This window comes from Trichosurus vulpecula, chromosome 4 (genome assembly GCF_011100635.1).
Source record: "Trichosurus vulpecula isolate mTriVul1 chromosome 4, mTriVul1.pri, whole genome shotgun sequence".
Classification (NCBI taxonomy): Eukaryota; Metazoa; Chordata; class Mammalia; order Diprotodontia; family Phalangeridae; genus Trichosurus; species Trichosurus vulpecula.
In genome coordinates, this window is record NC_050576.1 from 365352868 (window position 1) to 365371475 (window position 18608).

Sequence of the window (18608 nt, forward strand, 5' to 3'; positions counted from 1 at the left end):
ACACGTCAAGAAAGGGTTAGAGGCAGGATTTGAATTCATATATTCTGATTCCAGGGTCATTGATCTTTCTACCCTACCAGAAATTCGGTCAAAAAGGGTGCTCCTATCATACTGGAAACTTACCAATTTGAGCATCCAATGATAATTTTTCTTTTGTGAAGATAAGAAATCAGCAATGAATGTTGGTGCAATAGTGAGATATTTAATGCAGAATTTTGCAAAATTCAATAATTTAGACTGTGACTAGACCAATGGTCAGTAAATTTAGTAGTCTGGATTCTAGAATCTGCTCTGTTATTAATGACTTTTGTGACCTTGCGCAACTCATCATACCTCTTTGGGCCTCTGTCTCCTAACTTGTAAAGTTAAATTCTTAGAATAACTAATCTGAAAGGTCTACTCCAGCTTATAAACTGTATAATTCATCGCAAAGGGTCAGACTGGTATGTTGATCTGAAATATTTGAGTATTCCAAGCTGCAAGTGACATAGAAAAATTATTCACATGAGGAAACAGCAACAAAATACTTAAGTACAGGGTCATAGCTGTCAGTGTACACAACACTATCCATCTAATTCACGATTTAGAAGTCAGACTCTCGATAGGATATTTAAACATCTTCATGATATAATAAAACACTGAAACAGTGATAATGTGTATGTATCATGTTCCCATGGTATATAATCACTTCTCAAAAGAGGCCACAAGCACTGGGACTTAGAATCCTATACGTTCTGGCTTCTATACTGTGCTAGGACTAGAGGACCTTTTTCTTTTGCAATTTGCATTTCCTTTCATAAGGCTGAAGCAAAATAAGCCTCTTCGTGTGCATTGGCTTCAGAATTAAATTAGTTTGTATATTTGTTCTCTCCTACTCATCCTGGATTTGGTTTCAAAGTAAATAGTTATTTTCATTAAATTCACTTTCATTTGGCTTTGGTTCTTTAGTTAATGTAATTATTCTGTGTGACTGTCCCTTTTTCGTTTTAGTTTCAGTTCAGACGTCAATGCATTGTTTAAATTACTTTTAATTGGTTTATTTACATTTTATACTCTTCATCTCTATCTGCGGCTAGTATTTCTTTAGCTGATCCTAACCCTTGATGGTCCATTCTACTTTAATAATTTATTTTTAAGATCTTTAAAAGGTAAGCTAAGTGACAAGAATTACCATTAGTTTAACGTTTAGTGAATGAGAACAAATCATACAGGTGGTGGGGGAGTGGGAGGGGGCAGTGGACAGAAACAAAAATGGCATTGATTGCTGTTCATGGCAAACTTGGAATCTTAAGATAGTTGGAACTACTTTGCTTGGGTTCAAGCCATAAAATGATTTCATATTCTTTGGGATTCATAAAAAACATCACTTACATTTTTAACCTTTGAACTGAAAGGGCTGGGAACATTTTTTAAGAGATCTATCAAAGAAATTCAAAGATCTTGAATTTTCATAACAGAGTCACTAAATTCTTCAGGTATAGTGTAACCTTTCAAGGCTCATAAAGATGTCTTTTTTTCTTTTCAGCTCATCACTAGGGAATCTTTTGTATGTTCAGCTGGTCTAGTGGAAAGAGCCTGTAATGGACAATAGAATCAGAAAATCTGGATTTGAGTTCCCACTTGGGAACTTGCTAGCTCTGTGACCATCCTCAATTTAACCACTTTGAGCTGTAATTTCCTCATCCATTAACAGCAGATATCAAAGCATATACCACCGACTCATAGGATTTTTGTGAGAAATGTACTACATAAAGAAGAGCTATATAGACCTGGATATATTGGTAGCCATTTCTCAGAGCAGACACTACTACCAAGGAGTTTTAATTCAGAGACACAAAAGGAACACACAAGAAGTTAAATAACAGTCTAACACAGTGTTAGATCAGCAACGCCGGTCTGAAGCTGCAGGCTGGTGATCTGAGCCACTCCTGTCCTTTACTTGCCATTATGGCTTGCCCTAGATCCGTTGCTTTTGGGTGACCTGTTTTCTGTAAAGGGGAATTAGGCTTTCCCTAGTACTTCATTCCATTCCCTACTTTGGATTCCAAAGAAAGTTGCTAATTATATAAATGTATGGGCTTGAAATCTAGGATTTTCCCCAGCAAGAGGAGAAATGAAAAGGTACTCAATATAGAAACATGAATCAGGTAACAAGCAACTTATTCCCACATGGAAAAAGGGTTACTAAGCAATAAAAAACACAGAGAATGATTAGAACAGAATCCAGTAATGTATCTTAATCTGTACAAGCATAAGTAGTTGGGAGGCATTTAATATTCAAGCCACTTTGGGGCAGAGTTTCTTTGTAAGGCTGCTCATCAGCTGTTTTATATTTCACCTCCACTAAACACACTGATCAGACACCAAGTGAGATCCTCTTTCCGGTGGCCTCAATTTCTCTCTGACAATGACTCTCTCTCCCACTGCTATTGTACCTGTAACCTCTCAATAGCTGCTGCTATTTCTGGACATAACTTGCAGGCCTTCCAGGACCTTTTGATCATTGCAAGGTCAATGCTAAAGGAAGAAAACACTCAAGAGAGACAAAGGTATCCAGGGCCCTGGTAAAAGTCTAACTAGCTAAATCAATGATTTCGGTGAAGAGCAATGGCCTCTACTGCTAATCAGCTAAGGCAGACTTAGGTTGCCTTCTCCATCCCTTGTGGAAATTATATTCTTCTGCCTAAAGTGGGGGAGCCAAGAGGGCCACCAGCAGAAAACTACCTTTTCTTCTATTTTGTGTGACACCCTGTGTCATCAGCTTTTCTCTAGCTCAACAACCAGGTGATGGGTGTTCAACCCAGAAATCAATCATACATAACTGGATGCAGGGAAGGGATATCTCAGCATGCATAAATTTCCACTCAGTTTTCCTGGGACCGGCAGAGAGCATCTGTAAATACTCTAAAGGTAGTAGTGGAAGAAGAAAGTGGGGAAAGGGAGAAAGTCCATGCCCATATCTAGAATATTCTCAGTTGGGAAGCCTCTCCCCTACACATGTGTGAGTTAAAGAACAGTATAATGGGGAAAAGTCATTAGACAATACAGGAATAATTTAGAAATGATCAGTTTATATAATAAATGCTAAGCATTCAGACAGGACTATAATAACTATGGTATACTATGATTGAGAAAGATTCATAAAAGAGGGCAGTGACCATCTCATTTTCATATTTGTATTCCCAGAACCTTGCAGAGTTCCTGGCATATAGTAAGAAGCGATTAAATTTGTTGACTCATTATGGTAGACCTTTATTTGTGTGTGTGTATGCTGTATTGTCAAGGTTATACTCAAACATCTTGAGAAAAAGGATCATTTGTTTCTGATATGTTTATTGCTCATAGAGCCTAGAACAGTGGTAGATTTTTGCTAAATTGGATTAAATTGGGATTGAGCTGATTTTTGAAGGACAGGTAAGAGGTAGGTAAGTAGGTAGGAGTGGAAAGGGTGGCATGAACCAAAGCCTGGGATGGGGGGAGGAAGAGACTCTACTTTTTCCACTAGATTCACTACAATCCAGTGGACTTCAATATCTCACTGTTTCTAGAACATAGACAAAACACTCTCTGTTCCCAGATTCAGCTCCCTCTTGCTCTCCAAAAAGTCTCTGTCTCCTGGGTACTAAGGGTGGGCTTCCACATCCTAAAGCAAGAAGAACACTTGGATAGGAGTGATAATGCTGCTTACACTCTGTGTCAGGTAGACCTGGAGAAAGGAAGAGCTCCTATCTCCATGACTCTTGTGATCTGCCCTAGCCACATCATAGGTCAGTTCTGTTGCTCAGTTCTGGCTTCACAAGCTAATGTGGTTAACTCCGATTTCTGTGTGTGGCAACCAAAGGCAATCCCCCTGTATTGGCTATGGACCTGGTTTGTTAGAGGGAATTCAACTATTCCTATTCCCACCTTTTTTCCTTTGTTCATCACACATAGCTGAGTATGTGTATATGTGTGTGTGTATATGCACACAGATACATATATATGTATATATTACCCAGTGTTATTGTAATTTGTTTCCTTATATAAAACCTGTTAAATTGCCAATTAAAGAAATCCTTCCTTTTAAAAAAATGGATATTCAGGGAAGAGCAAATAGACCAGATTAACTAAAACAGAGAAGTTTAAAAGGTTGAATGGAACTAGGTTGTGGAAATTCTTAAAAATAATAGGCTATAGAATTTGGACTTGATCTTACAGAGAATGGCATGATCAGAGTTTTAGAAAGACTAAGTTGGCAGTGGTAGGATGGTGTATAGGACTGGACACTATTCCCATAACTTGAGAAAAGAAGACTTAAGAGGGAGATAATCATTGTCTTCAAGTATTTGAAAGCTTGTCATGTGGCTAGTTGGCTCCAGAGGGTAGGATTAGAACTAACGAGTACAGGTTATAAGGAGGCTGACTTCAGCTCAGTATAAGGAAAGACTTCTTAGCATATACAGCTATTCAAAAAAGAAATGAGATGCCTCATTAGAGGGTTCGTTCCTAGTCACTGGATGCATTTAAGAGGAGGCTGGATAACCACTCATCAGAGATGTCACAGAGGAAGTTTACGCTTCAGATAGAAGAGGTTAGAACAGATGACCTTTGTGGTTCTTTCCAACTCTGAGATTTTATGGTTCTTAGATTCTGTGACCATAGGGAGGAGAGATGAATCCAGCTGATGGCTCAGCACTCAAATAGCATTAACAGTTAAAAAATAAACAACTATAACCATTATCGTGCTCATTTTCCATGGAGGCTCATAACTTCACTGAACTTAAGAGCTCAATTCATCACAAACATTTTTTCATGGATATGTAATTGTATTTTATTGTTACCATTCCCACTAGGTGATAAATCTGGGAGAGGCTAAGTGGCACAAATGTGAAAATATAATTGTATTAGATCATTATAAAAAGATAACTGTTAAGAAGATTCAAGATATTAAAAAACAGATTTACCAAAAAATAAGGTAATTATTTGTTTCTCAAAGAGATTCTACAATTTAAAACACATATTCTATGGAAATCCTCTAAATAACCATCCTTCCAGTTCAATTAAAATAGAATTCAGTTTTTAAAAATTCATTTCATGTGCAATTTCCCAAGAGCACATCAGTGTATGAAGAAAGGCATTCATTATAGAAATATCTTAGTATTTTAAATCTCTACATATCTACTATTTCCTTCCCTAATGCCTTCAAACATGACCAGACCTTCATGCTTAAAAACATCTTTCTCTAGATCCTACCATCTCATCAAACTTCTGTCCTGTATCTCTCCTTCCTTTTTCAACCAAACTATTAGAAAAGTCTTATTCTACTAATTACCTCTCTGGATATCTTCCTCCTTTTTTGCTGTGCTCCAGTCTCTACCTACAGGCACTCCTACTCCTGTTCTGTAGCCCTGTGCTCCTGATGGGTGAGAGTTCATCTTATCTAGCCAGACTCAGGTGCACCAAACAACTTTCTCATCATTCCTATGCTGTGCTACCACTCAAATACCCTCACCCTCCCCCTTTCTACCTCTAGCTGTAGTATAGGGGCATAGGATCTGTGATTTCATTGGTGTAGGGGACTCGCAGGGGAGGAAACTCTCTATACCAATGCAGCTCAACACCTTCCTTGTACCTTAGAGTGAGCTCCACCCATGCAACCTTTCCCGGAACCTGCCCCACCTCTCTCTCTCTCTCTCTCTCTCTCTCTCTCTCTCTCTCTCTCTGTCTCTCTCTCTCTCTCTCTGAACTCCTACAGGGGCATACAGTTCAGCTGGCCACATGGTGCAGGGCCAGAAATCACCAGGGGCAGGAAGCACACAGTCAGATTTTAGAACCTGAGTAAAAACCCCAACTGCCATATCTTAGTTACAACTCTGTGTCCTTACACATCATACCTGTCCAATTCCTGCCCGTCTTTCTAGGGCCTCCTTCAGACTAGCATTTTGCAGCTGTGATTTCACCTTCATATTCTGTCTTGCCTTACTGTTATTTGTATACATATATTATGTCTTCCATAACAGCACAAGGTTTGTGAGGACAAGAATTTCTTACCCATCTTTGTAACATAATAGCTATTCTATAGGTGTTCACCATTAAATTGTTTCAGGGTCATAGAGATAAAAAAATAAGACAGAGCACTGGATCTGAAGTCAGAAAGACCTGAGTTCAAATCCAACCTCAGACAATTACTGGCTGTGCGACACCGAGCTATGTCACTTAACTTCTGCCTCTGATAATAGCCCTGCCCTGCCTCCCAAGGATGTTGTGAGAATAAGATGAGCTGTGAAGATAAGATGAGATGACATTTGTAAAGTGCTTACAAACCTTAAAGCACCATATCATCATCATCATCATCATCATCATCATCATCATCATTATTTTTGTCTTATTTCATTTATTTAAAATATATCTTGAAATACTAGAATTTTATGAATAATTTTTGCTACAAAATGACATGTTTATTTTGCACTTAGAAAAATGAGTCCTCTGGGTTCTCCTTTATATGTTTTTCAATAGAGGGAATATATTTATTAAAACAATGTGGTTGTGTTCCCAGAGATAATGGGTGAGTAAGGTTAGCTTCTGAAGAAAAGGTCAAATCAGGAGCTCTGACATACTGACATATTGGTTAAAACAGGAAATTCAGATAACATTTTTTTTATTATTTAAAAAGTTGGTTATTGGGGAAAATTCAGAATAAGTGACCAATATCTGGGGAGCTCATTTTTAAAGGAAAGTTATACATTTTTAACATGAATGCTGTTAAGCATTGTGTGATTTTTTTTCTTTACCACGATTTGCTACAAGGGAATAGATATAAATATGCATATGTTTATGTATATAGGTAGCAGTACCATAGTATAGTGCATAAAGGGTCAGCCATGGAAACAGGAAGATCTGAGTTCAAGTTCTTCTGACACATGGGCAAATCACTTTAATATCTATTCCCCAGGCAATTCTCTAAGACACTAAATTGTAAATGATTCCAACAGTTTCCATAGCTGGAGGTCCTTACTCAGGTGAAATCATATTGATAGACCCATAAACCAACAAAAAGTTGTACTGTCATCTGATTGCTTCATATATGCTTGTCTCATCTTGTCTGTCTCCCTGCCCTGACCCCCAACTATGCGGTATTGAGAGCAGGGACTCTGACATATAACTTTTGTATATCCTTCACAGTGCCATCCAGTACTTGGTGCATAGTAAACACTCAGTGAATATTTATTGAATTAAATTGATTTTAATTTTCAAGGTTCTTTCCACCCTCTAGCTCCATGATTAACTTCTCATTAAGAATAAAATAGGCTTATCTTTTGAAGTCTCTGGAAACCCCTTGTGGAAATCATTATCTTGCCTGGCTAGTAGGTAGCATTGCAAGAAATTATTTTGGTTTTAACTTTCCTCTTCTCAAAAGGGAAATTTATAATGTAGATATGATTACTTGACGCCAGACTTCACACTTACATTGCATGAGAGCATAAGCATTCAGGGATTCCCTATAGAAAGGCAGCTTTCAACTCAGTTCCTCTCAAGTGATGGCATATTAACATCTACTTTCCTGTGCCAAAATGCCACAGGCTTTCATAAGGTCAAATATTTCAAGAAGATTCTGAATTACTTCTCTCTCCCAATCTAAGTATATACACATTCATACATATGTTCTAGAAAAAAAGTGTAGTAATCTTCCTGGGGGCATCCCAAGAGAGTGGGCAATGGATTTTAATAATATGTAAATTTAGCTATCAGTTTAAAAGCCTGAATTCTTTCAGGGTGTACTCTTCAGTCAGCATTTTCATCTTTCTTGACCACTCCTTTTTCCCTGGGATGGTTTATCATAATTTCCTAACTTGTAGCACCGCAGATTAAGAGCTGAAAGGGACCCTAGGGACCACCAGCTCCAACCCTCTCATTTTAGAGATGAGGAACTGAGGTCGAGAGACATTAAATAGTTCACCCAATACTCTACAAAGAGTATGTAGAACAACTGGGATTTGAACCCCAGGTTCTTTGACTTTAAATTCAGAGTTCTTACTACTGTACCATGCTTCCTCCTAAAGTTATTCAATGTTAACTCTGAAAAACAGAACAAACATTTTCTTTCCTAAAATGGATGATCCCCTAGTGACTGAGCAACTGACTAGAATTCTAGAAATAAAAGCGATGGGAAGGGGAGGGGAATTTATGACTAAATATTTTATAACTATTATGACTTAGCAAAAGGGTAATCAAGAGGACCCGAGTTCAAATCCAGCTTCAGACACTACTGCTTATGTGACCTTGAGCAAGTCATATAACGTCTGCCTGCCTCAGTTTCTTCATCTGTAAAGTGGGGATGATAATAATAGCCCCTATCTCCCAGGGTTATTTGAAATCAAATGAGTTAACGTATCTTAACGCTTTGCAAACCTTAAAGCCATATATAAGTGCTAAATATTATTGCTATTATTATCATTATTATGTGCAATCAGAGGACCTGGATTACAGTCTCACTTACTACGTGACCCTGACCAAGTTATCTAACCTCTCCGAACTTTTGCTTCCTCATCCATCAGATAGGGATAATAATATTAGCCTTGCCTATTTCACCAGGTTGTTATGAAAATGGTTTTCTGAACCTTTAAGTGCCATAAAAATGTGAGCTGTAATTGTTATTCTAAGTTCTGTAATAGCTAGCACTTATATATGCCTTTTGAGGTTTGCAAAACAATTTACAAATGTCATCTCACTTTATCCTCACACCTACCATGAGAGAGGGAGATGCTATTGTATTCCCATTTCATAGATGAGAAAACTGAGGCTAAAATGTGAACTGTCACTCAGCTAGTGTCTGTGGCCAGAGTCAGACTTAGGGTCTGCCTGACTCCAGATCTAGGACAAATTTAGGGAAGCTCAAGAAGGACTGAAAGTAAATTTAAAATGTCAAAAAAAAATCTAGAAGTTGAAGGGATTTCATGATACTTACAAGATTTTTCACATATCCATGATCTAATGCTTTAAAAATTAGAAATCTGTTCATGGTTTTGATGTGTGGATGGAACTGTGGTCTCATCTATGTGGACATTCGCTTCAGTGGTATATAGGGCATACTATATCTTTATCTTCTCATCTTATATGTCCTTGTTCATTTGTTCCTTTAAATTTTCCACAATTAGATTTCTTAAAAGTACATGAATATCAATGATATTTCAATATATGTTTAGCTAATAATAATAAGATTGGTGTTCCTCAGACTTTTTTATTGTATTTGTATTTTTTGAGCATTCACCCCCACAATTTGTATATTTATTTATAAATTACATATAAATATTACATATATTATGTGTTATGTATAAATTATGTAGTTTTACTATTGCAGTAATAATTATGTACATTATAAAACATGCAAAATAGACATTTTTAAAGAATAAAAAAGATAAAAATATTTGGTCCTAATGAGCCACTGGAATTTGAGTAGAGAAGTGGCATGGTCAGATTGCAATAATCCAGACAGAGTGATGAGGTCCTCAGCTAAAATATTAGTTGTATGGGTTCAGAGAAGAGGACAGATATGGGAAATGTTATGCATGTAGGGACAACAGAACTTAGTAACTAATTATATCTGTACCTTATCTTTAGTAATTTGAAAAAAACCCTTCATTAAGTTCTACCATTCCCTTAAGCTGTTGTCCTAGATTTCTCCTTCCTTTTTCATCCATTCTTCTTGTAAAAGTTGTCTATATTTTCAGCCTCTATTCACTCACTCCTCAACCCTTTGCAATCTGGCTTCCAACCTCATTACTCTACAAAAACTACTTTCTCAATTTTTTTAATTTAATTTTTTTCTATCCTTAAATTACGTGCCCAATAGAACTCAAAATTAAGCTGTGGATCTCTTTAATACATTCCACAGGTTACTTTCAAACTCAACCTGCTTGTCAGTGCTTCCTTCCAAACTTCTGTTCTTTTCTTCTGTGCAGTTAAAAGTTTCAATGGTCTTCTCAACAAACTATTTTTAGCTTGCTAAATGTGATGGTTCTTTTTCAGTCTTCATTATTATCTTGACCCTTTATACGTACATACATATATATGTATGTACATGTACATGTACATATGTATGTATTTCTTATCTTTCCCATTAGAATGTAAGTTCCTTTGCATTTGTGTCCTCAGTACCTAGGACAGTTCCTGGCATGCATAAATTATTGTAGATTGATTTATTTAGGGATATTGAGTAATAGGAGATGACACCACGGTTGGTACATAGATGATGGCATATTCCATAGTAACTAGAAGTTCGGAAAAGGGATGAGTTTGGGGGTAAAGATAATAAAATGATATTGGTGACCCAGATAAAAACCCATTTATGCTTACTGGCGCTATGTAAGTCACTTTGTCCCACACAAAGGAAAAAAGGGGGTAGAGAGATTGGGGGGAAGCTAAGTTCATAGTCATCAGATATTACCCTAGAATATGGAGCCTTTCCTCTGAAAAAGACCTGCCACAACCATGAGGTGATTTCCAGGGAGAAAGGGGTGAGTGTACTAGAGACAGGCAATTTTCCCAATAGTACGAACACAACTGCTGCTATGGATGCCCAGTTTCAGTTAAGTTATAATTGCCTTTAGAAACTGATGCCCATCTCAGAAGGGAAGAATTGGGAACTTTCACAGTAGAAGGAAGGGGTGGAGTGGAGATAATATAAGGTACAGTTGTCTTGAGGATAAATCCCCTATTGGCTATCATTGGTCACTGGGGAGGATGAAATGTGTCTTATCTTCCCTCATCCTATTTGAATGATTCCACCCCTCCTTGGAATCAGGCCACAATTTCCCTGAGGTAAAGCTATATACAGCCCCCACTTTGGAGATAATTGAATTAGATTACTCACCTCAATCATGCAATTTAACAGTGATGTAATATCCAATTAACAAAAAATAAAGATAAACATAAGTATGGTCCAAATTTTTACTGTCTTAAAAATAACCAGTACTAAAAGCATATGACTTGATTATTTAAAAAAAAAACTTAAATGTATACTTAGAGAATCCAGTTCATAGTTAGCACTAATACTATTAACCAAAAGGAAGTATGGGATTTACATATAGTTAAAATGAGCGATTTGATGGGAAATGGTAACATTTAAACTCTTCTAGTGCCTTAGTAATTGATGAGCTGTAGCTCCTTAACAAATATGTGCTGAATAAATGACATGATTATCAGTTGTTTATGTTGTTCAGTCATGTCAGTCATGCCCAACTCATTATGACCCTATGTGGGGTTTTCTTGGCAGAGATACGAGAGTTGTTTGCCATTTCTTTCTCTAGCTCATCTTAGATAAGCAAAGGGCTGAACAGGTGACCTGCCCAGGGTCACACAGCTAGTAAGTGTCTGAAGCCATATTTGAGATGAGTCTTCCTGACTTCAGGCCTAGAACTCTTTTCCACAATGCCATCTAGCTACCCTGTCAGTTACTAATACCTTAGTGTAAATGAAGTATCTGGGGATAGGTCTTGATCAAATGCAAAGATATGAGAGATTAGGGAATTTGAGGAATGAAGAGAGAATCCCTATGGAAAGGGTTGGGGATGGGACCATTGGGGGTAAATGGAACAGTCAAGGTGAGGTCAGACAAACTGGGAAACTAGAAAGAGAAACTTCACCTAGTTCACCTGGGGTTCTTGTTAAAGGTATGTAAATTACCCAGGTAGCCCCCATACTAATGGGTGAGAACTTAAAAACATGGTATGTTCCACATAGTGGTCACTCAATAAATGTTTACTAATAATGAAAAAGAAGGCCCCTTCCTTGATTAGAGAATGTGTTACTATTGATTCAACAAAGAACAAGAGGGCTTCTGAAATTTATATTGTGGAGCCTAGAATGTAACATTATGGCTTTGTTTGAATTCATGTGATCCAGGTAAAAAGGCATTTAAAATGCCTAGTATAAAATAACCTGTCTTCAATTGCCGTGTATATAAAATTATTATATACTTTCAGTTTCTAAGTACGTACTATATCTACAATGATGTTCCGTAAGTTTGTGTGCTTGTATTCATTCACTCAACAAACACTCATTGAGTACCCACTATATACATATGTATGTATCAGATGTGCCTTGGATACCATTAGTTATTTCCTATTTATTCTCTTAAATGTTTTATTTATTGTGACCACTCTGTAATTCAAATTCGTTTCTCTGTAAGTTCCTGGGAATGATTCTCTTAGCAGGAGACTGTAGTCCAGAGCCTTCTGTTTACTTGTCATTATTTTCTCTTAATCAAAAAGCCTGCTAGAAAGGCCTACGGTAAGAAGGGATTTTTGTGATAATTACACAAAATAGATCGTGGAAATCCCAGTGGAAACAATACAGCTTTCAGGCAATGTTTAGCTGCATTTGAAATGCTTAGAGAAGAAAATGTCTTTAGATCTATATGCTACAGCAAAATCCACTGTTTATCCCCTGTCAGTGGTGCAGGGAAATAAGATCATTAAGTTCAGGGAAAATAGCTATTTTAATTATAAGATCCTTTTGTAGAAGACACAAATCTTCATTTATTGCTGCACAATCTTCACCTAAGCTTTAGTTATGTTTTTTTTCTTTATAAGATACAATACTGTAAATGTATAGAGTAGAAATTTGTACATGATACCACGTATACTCATGAGAATAGCATGAGAGTAGCAAACACAATTATAGTCTCACTAAAGATGTAAAGGCATGGTTCGTTTTCAACAGTGAATGTGCTGTAGACTTTGGCCAGGATTCATAAAAGCTAATGTAGTTTGCAAAGCCCTGAACTGCTTGTAATTCATTCATTCATTTATTTATTCAGCAACCATTTGCTAACTGCCTAGTGTGTACTTGAAGCCCAGTGCCAGTCCTAGAAGAGGTACTGGAGGTAGAAAAAGAAGCAGTCCTACTGTGTGCTTGAAGCACAGCGACAGTCCTAGAAGAGATACCAGTGCTTAGCACAGTACATGCACTTAATAAATATTGAGTGATTGATGCAAATTAAGACATGGTTCATGATGCCACTGAACTTAAAATCTAGCAAAAGGTATAAAGTAGTTACGTAAATATGGAATTTGTTGTTCTGTTATGTCCAATTCTTTGTGAACCCATGGATCATACTGTCCATGAGATTTTCTTGTCAAAGATATTGGAATGGTTTGCCATTTCCTTCTCCAGGGAATTAAGGCAAACAAAGGTTAAGTGATTTGCCCAGGTCACACAGCTAATAAGTATCTTGGGTTGGATTTGAACTCAAGTCTTCCTGACTTCAGGCTCAGCACTCTGTCCACTGACCCATCTAGCTGCCTCTAAGGCAAACAGAGATTCAGTGACTTTCCCAGGGTCATACTATTAATAAATGCCTAAGGCCAGATTTAAACTCATGTCTTCCTGATTCTAGGCCCTGTGCTCTGTCCACTTAGCTACATAGGTGCCTCTAAATATAGAATACTAAGTGATAAATATATTGTATTTGGGCAAGGTGAGAAGAAACAAAGCATTTTTGACTAGAGAAATCAGCGAAGACTTCAAGGAGGTTGTGACATTTAGGATGAGGCTTGAGAAATGGATGTGATTTTAAAAAATGGATATTTTCTTTGAGGGCTATTGGAGGTAGTCTTTGACTGCCTTCCTCACAGACTACCCTGTGCTATGCCTTTTCAAAGAAGCCACTTATCTCAGATTGCTTCATGTCAAATTATTCTGTTCCTCTCAACTGCTGTGGAAGGTTGTTTAATAATGTGCCTTGCTTGTATGTGTCAAAACACCACATGTGATGAAAACCAAATTAGATCTCTTCATACTCCTATGAACTACATCTCGTGACAGTGCTTTACAGTGTGTGCTAGAGAGCATTAGCATTTTAATAGGCCTAGATCTTTGGTGTCCACATGCCGAGAGTCTAGTGAAGGGGTTGGCAACCTATTGCACATGGCAAAGATGCAATATGGGCTGGTTTTCAGCAATAGATGTACTGATTGCCACAACCATGCCCTCACCCCCCACCATTTGTGAGAATTTTCCCATGACAGCTTGCAAGTCCATTTCTCATTACTTCTCACTTTCCCCACCCTCTCCCTGGCTTTTAATCAAATAAATTGCTATTGGAAAGGACATGTCAATCAAGTCCCTTTAGGCTTCACTTAACATCCCTGTGATTACCTAAAATAATATACCCATCGATGGCCACAATTCCTACATGTTTTGATCTCCTATTAAGGTATAAACTGTTAGCAGGAACTGTCTAGGTTTAGTATTTATATCCTCAACTCTTAGTATACTGCTTTTTTCATTAATTTTCAAGAGGCATTGAATAGTAGATATATAAGGAACCTTGGAGATCCAGTCCAATTCTTCAGTTTTACAAAATAAAGAGACAAATGAAGAGCCCAAGTCCTGGAGGTGTATTCATAATTATACAGCCAGCCAACTTCTCTGACTCCCAGCCAAAGGTTTTCTTCACTACATCAGTGCCTCCTCATATCTTCCCTTTCACTACTGTGTTATGTCACCAGATGGATTAGACCAGGATCTGGAAGCTATTCAGACATGCCTCAGCTGAGCTGGTGCTTAGGAAGGTTTCATCATGGAGGGATAGGTATGAAGAGACAAGTGGAATAGAGCTGCAGTAGGGGCAATAGGTGGAAATTCAGGCATTTGCCCTTCAGGAAGTCCAGAGGCAGGCATGAAGTAGGTCCCCTAGCAAAGGTACAGAATACAAAAGTTCAGATGGTATGGTGAGCAGATCCTGGCAGAAGTTCAGGCAGACAGTCAACATCAGGAAGGTCTTTTAGCAAATCCAAGAGCTCTCTGGAGCCAGCTCCAACCCTCTTGGCTGAGCCAATGGTTAAACTTTCAGTTTGAGGGTTTACACTTCAGAAATCAGCAAATGCTAACAATCTGAGCTTGGTTTATTGTTTTGTTGATTTCTAGATGAGAAAGTGATAGAGAAAATGTTAATAATAAAGATTAAACTTAAAAGTATGTCAGTACACACATTTTTTTTTCCTGGAGAACAGGTAAATGTACCAGCCTATACTGGTAGGGACCCAAAGAGAGGGCAGTGATTTGGGGACAACACGAAATCCCTGAAAAGACTTATGAGAACAAGGTGGGGCTCCATCCCCAGAGGCACTGAAGGGACACCCAGAGAATAGCGTAAGGAATTTAGTTACCAGGAATACTACTAATGCTAGTTACTAGGTGGAGCAATTGGTTATAAGGGCATATGGGCTTAGTTCCAGGGATTTTTGTGACTCTACTTGCAATCAACTAGGTCAAAGTGCACCTTGTTGCGGAGTTATGATTCCATGGGTCTTTACATTTATCCATGCTAGAGACCCAGAGGCAAAGCTGTCATCCTAGCTGTGGATATTGGCACAGTCAGATCTTCCTGAATCAAGTTCAGTATTCCATCCACAATGCCACACTGCCCCACGACCCCTTCTAGCTCTTGGTCTATGATCTAGTGATCTAGTTCAACATTGTAGGGAACTCCAGGTATGGAAACATTCTCTATCAATAGTGATCTGCAGCTCTCTATAGTCTTAGAGAGTTACCTGGGGCACTAAGAGGTTAAATTACTTGGCCATGGAGACTCAGTGTGTGTCAGGGACAGGACTTGAACCCAATTTGTCCTGACTACATTGGCAGTCCTCTAACCACTGTTCCATGCTACTTCTCATTAACTATCCATCTGTTTCATGTGGTTCATTTATGGAGCAGAGAGCCAGAAAGATGGTGTTTAAAACTTTCTATAGACACAAATTAATTTAACTGAATTATTTTTAAAAGTTGCTCTAACTTAAGTTCAGTTATACAACTGCATGGTTGATTGTTTTGGAGATTGGGCTGGGAGAGTTTTAGACCACCTAAAACCAAATCACAAATTTGAATAATAAGTAATGTTTTATGACACATTCAGATTTACAAAACGCTTTACAAACATTAGCTCATTTTATCCTGACAACAACCCTAGGAGATAGGTATTCATTCTCATTTTATAAATAAAGATTCTGAGGCAGACAGAGGTTAAGTGACTTGCCCAAGAAAAGTGACTGATGCTAGATTTTAGCTCAGGTCTCCCTGACTTCAGGCCCAATAGTCTATCCACTGTTCCACCTAGCTACTTACTGAGAATGTGAATGAAAAGGTTTACTTATTTTTTCAGTCACAACATCATTTAGTTGCAGCTAAAAGATATGCCAGGATGGTACAGTGGAAGGAGATGGGTCTTCAGAGATAGTGTATCAGAGTTCAAGTCCTTATTATGTTTCTTACTAGCTATTTGATCTCAGGCAGCTCTCTCTGGGTTTCCTACCTATAAAATAATAAGAATTCTTTTCCTGCCTTCCTGCCTGCTGTGAGAAAGGTGCTTTGTAAACTTTACATCCTCATTCAGGTGGGAGGTAATATTCCTCTTCCTCAAGAGCTTGTTGTTTTGTGTTTCAATAGATGCCATGCTCTTGGTGGCAGAGAGACTAGAGGGGCCATTCAACATTGAATCGGTAATGGATCCTATCGACGTCAAGATTTCTGAAGCCATCATGAACATGCAAGAAAACAGCATGCAAGTATCAGCAAAGGTCAGTCACTTCTGTACCATAACTTAAAACAAAGTAAATCAGTAGGGCTGCTATCTGGGGGCCAATCATTGTAAATGTTATTACTTTGTCAGGTTTTCCCATCCAACTGAAAATTATTAAAAACTCCCAACAAAATGGCATCAAGATGAGTAGCAATCTTTTAGTTCACAACCACTCAATCATGAAGAAAATTATTGGCTGCTAAAAAGTTTCAGAAAGCCAAAGCATGTTGACTAATGGCTCACAGTTGTGAGGAGTTTTGGCAGAGCTGAGGGGGTTTTTTTGTATCAGAAATGTCTCCACATGCTTACCCTATTTCTCTCTCCAGTAACTTCTAATTATGCCTTCAGCTGGGAGATCCAGGCAAGGATGCCTCATGTTAAGTGTAAATAATTAAACATCCCTGCTAAGGTTCAGGTTGTGACTATAGGTGTACCTCATTTTGTAGAACCTGTGAGAACAAGGCTTCTTTATACAAAGTCAGCCATATAAAACTAAACTAAACAAAACCAAACCTCTAAATACATAATATGAAGCAGGAGTGCCTGGAGTTGGCAGCTAAATGAGAGAAGAAATAAAAACGACTCAGGCAGGGCACAGGTCCTATTTGTCTCCACCCAGTTGCAGATAAGTAGGGCCAAGTGTAGAGAATTTGTAAAGCCTATAAAGTGTCCCCAGCTTCTTCTTTCAGCACCCCTTTTTCTGTTAATTACAAATATCCTTCCCCCACTAAGACTCTGCCATATTCCTAGTTTCAAAATATGGAATGAGTTGCTTTGTCAGTCATTTATATTAACTAATACCTATTCACATCAAAATTTCATCTCCAACAGGCAGTGACATTTTAAAGCCTTTCTCCTTAATTTTGGAATGAAAGGTGTTTAGGCTTGTTCAAGAATCTTAGACATCAGTACGTGGGTGGATAGTTGCATGTCTGTATTCCGTAAGGCCAACCCCAAAGTTTAACCTGTTTTAGTCATTGGGGGTGGGGAGGGATGGAGGGATTGGTGGAAGATGGAGGTTGGCACAGAAGAAACAGTCCACAACATTCCTTCCTAATCTTTCTCCAGCTTCCTTAGAAAGGTTAAACTCCAGTAGTTCTGGAATCCTCTGGGAAAAGTAAAAGGACATAATAGGATGATAGAGTCTCAGATCTGGAAGGGACCTCATGCAATCCAGCCCTTTCATTTTACAGATGACTTTCCCAAATTCACAGTTTTTTTTTAAAGTGGCAGAGCTGGACCTTTAACCAAGATCTTCAGGACATCTTTTTTCCTCGAAGGAAGAAATTGAACCAGATAACTTTTAAGGTCTCATAGTTCTACATCTATGATCCTATGATGTCCCCACTCCTAGTCCAATATTCTTTTCATTACATGAGCTGTTAAAAACACCAGCAATTTTTTTCTAGGTAATAGGATTAGGAGGGAGGGTGTCACTTTCCCATAGGAATAGGAAGAAAAGACTTCTCAAAAGAACTACTGTTTTTCTGTGGGCGGAATCTGAGAATTTATTTTCTTGGCAACTCTTGGAGTAAAATAGAGAGCTGTCTATTAAGTGAAACACGTGTAACTCCAGCTTAAATAGCCCCTACCTAGCTCCACAGAGAAAAACCTGCCCATCCTTACTGATGTTAGGTCATCTTGCCACTGGTAGACTGAGATCTATCACCCTAATTTCTCACTAGCTGTTAATCCAGGAATTAAATAATCAATCAACAAAAAAATTTTAAGCAATTAACTTTTTTGCAGGCACTGTGCTAAATGATGGGGATACAAAAGCAAAACACCAAAATTTCAGATGAAAGAAATCCTTTTACTAAAATCCAGAATTCAACAGGTTGTGATTCTTTTGTTCTAAGGGTTATGATCCTGAATTTTATATTTTGATATTCTGCAGAAATCAATAATTCACAATTTTGTTATTTTTCTTCATTTGCTCCGTATGTGATCACAGAGTATAATTTTTAAGGAAGCAAAAGGTTTAATCCCCCTTACTGAATGTAGTAATTGGTCTTCATTGTGAACTTTCCACTCATTTGATAAGATA

At 37.9% G+C, this 18608-nt stretch overlaps 1 protein-coding gene across 1 annotated transcript in view; it reads left to right on the forward strand.

Annotated features, from left to right (window-relative positions):
• The window catches only part of LOC118847257 (glypican-6-like), a 680725-nt gene that overhangs the window by 535380 nt on the left and 126737 nt on the right, over positions 1–18608 (forward strand). Inside the window, exon 5 of the mRNA XM_036755771.1 lies at positions 16429–16559. Coding sequence (XP_036611666.1) covers positions 16429–16559 — 131 coding nt within the window. The remainder of the gene's footprint in view (positions 1–16428; positions 16560–18608) is intronic.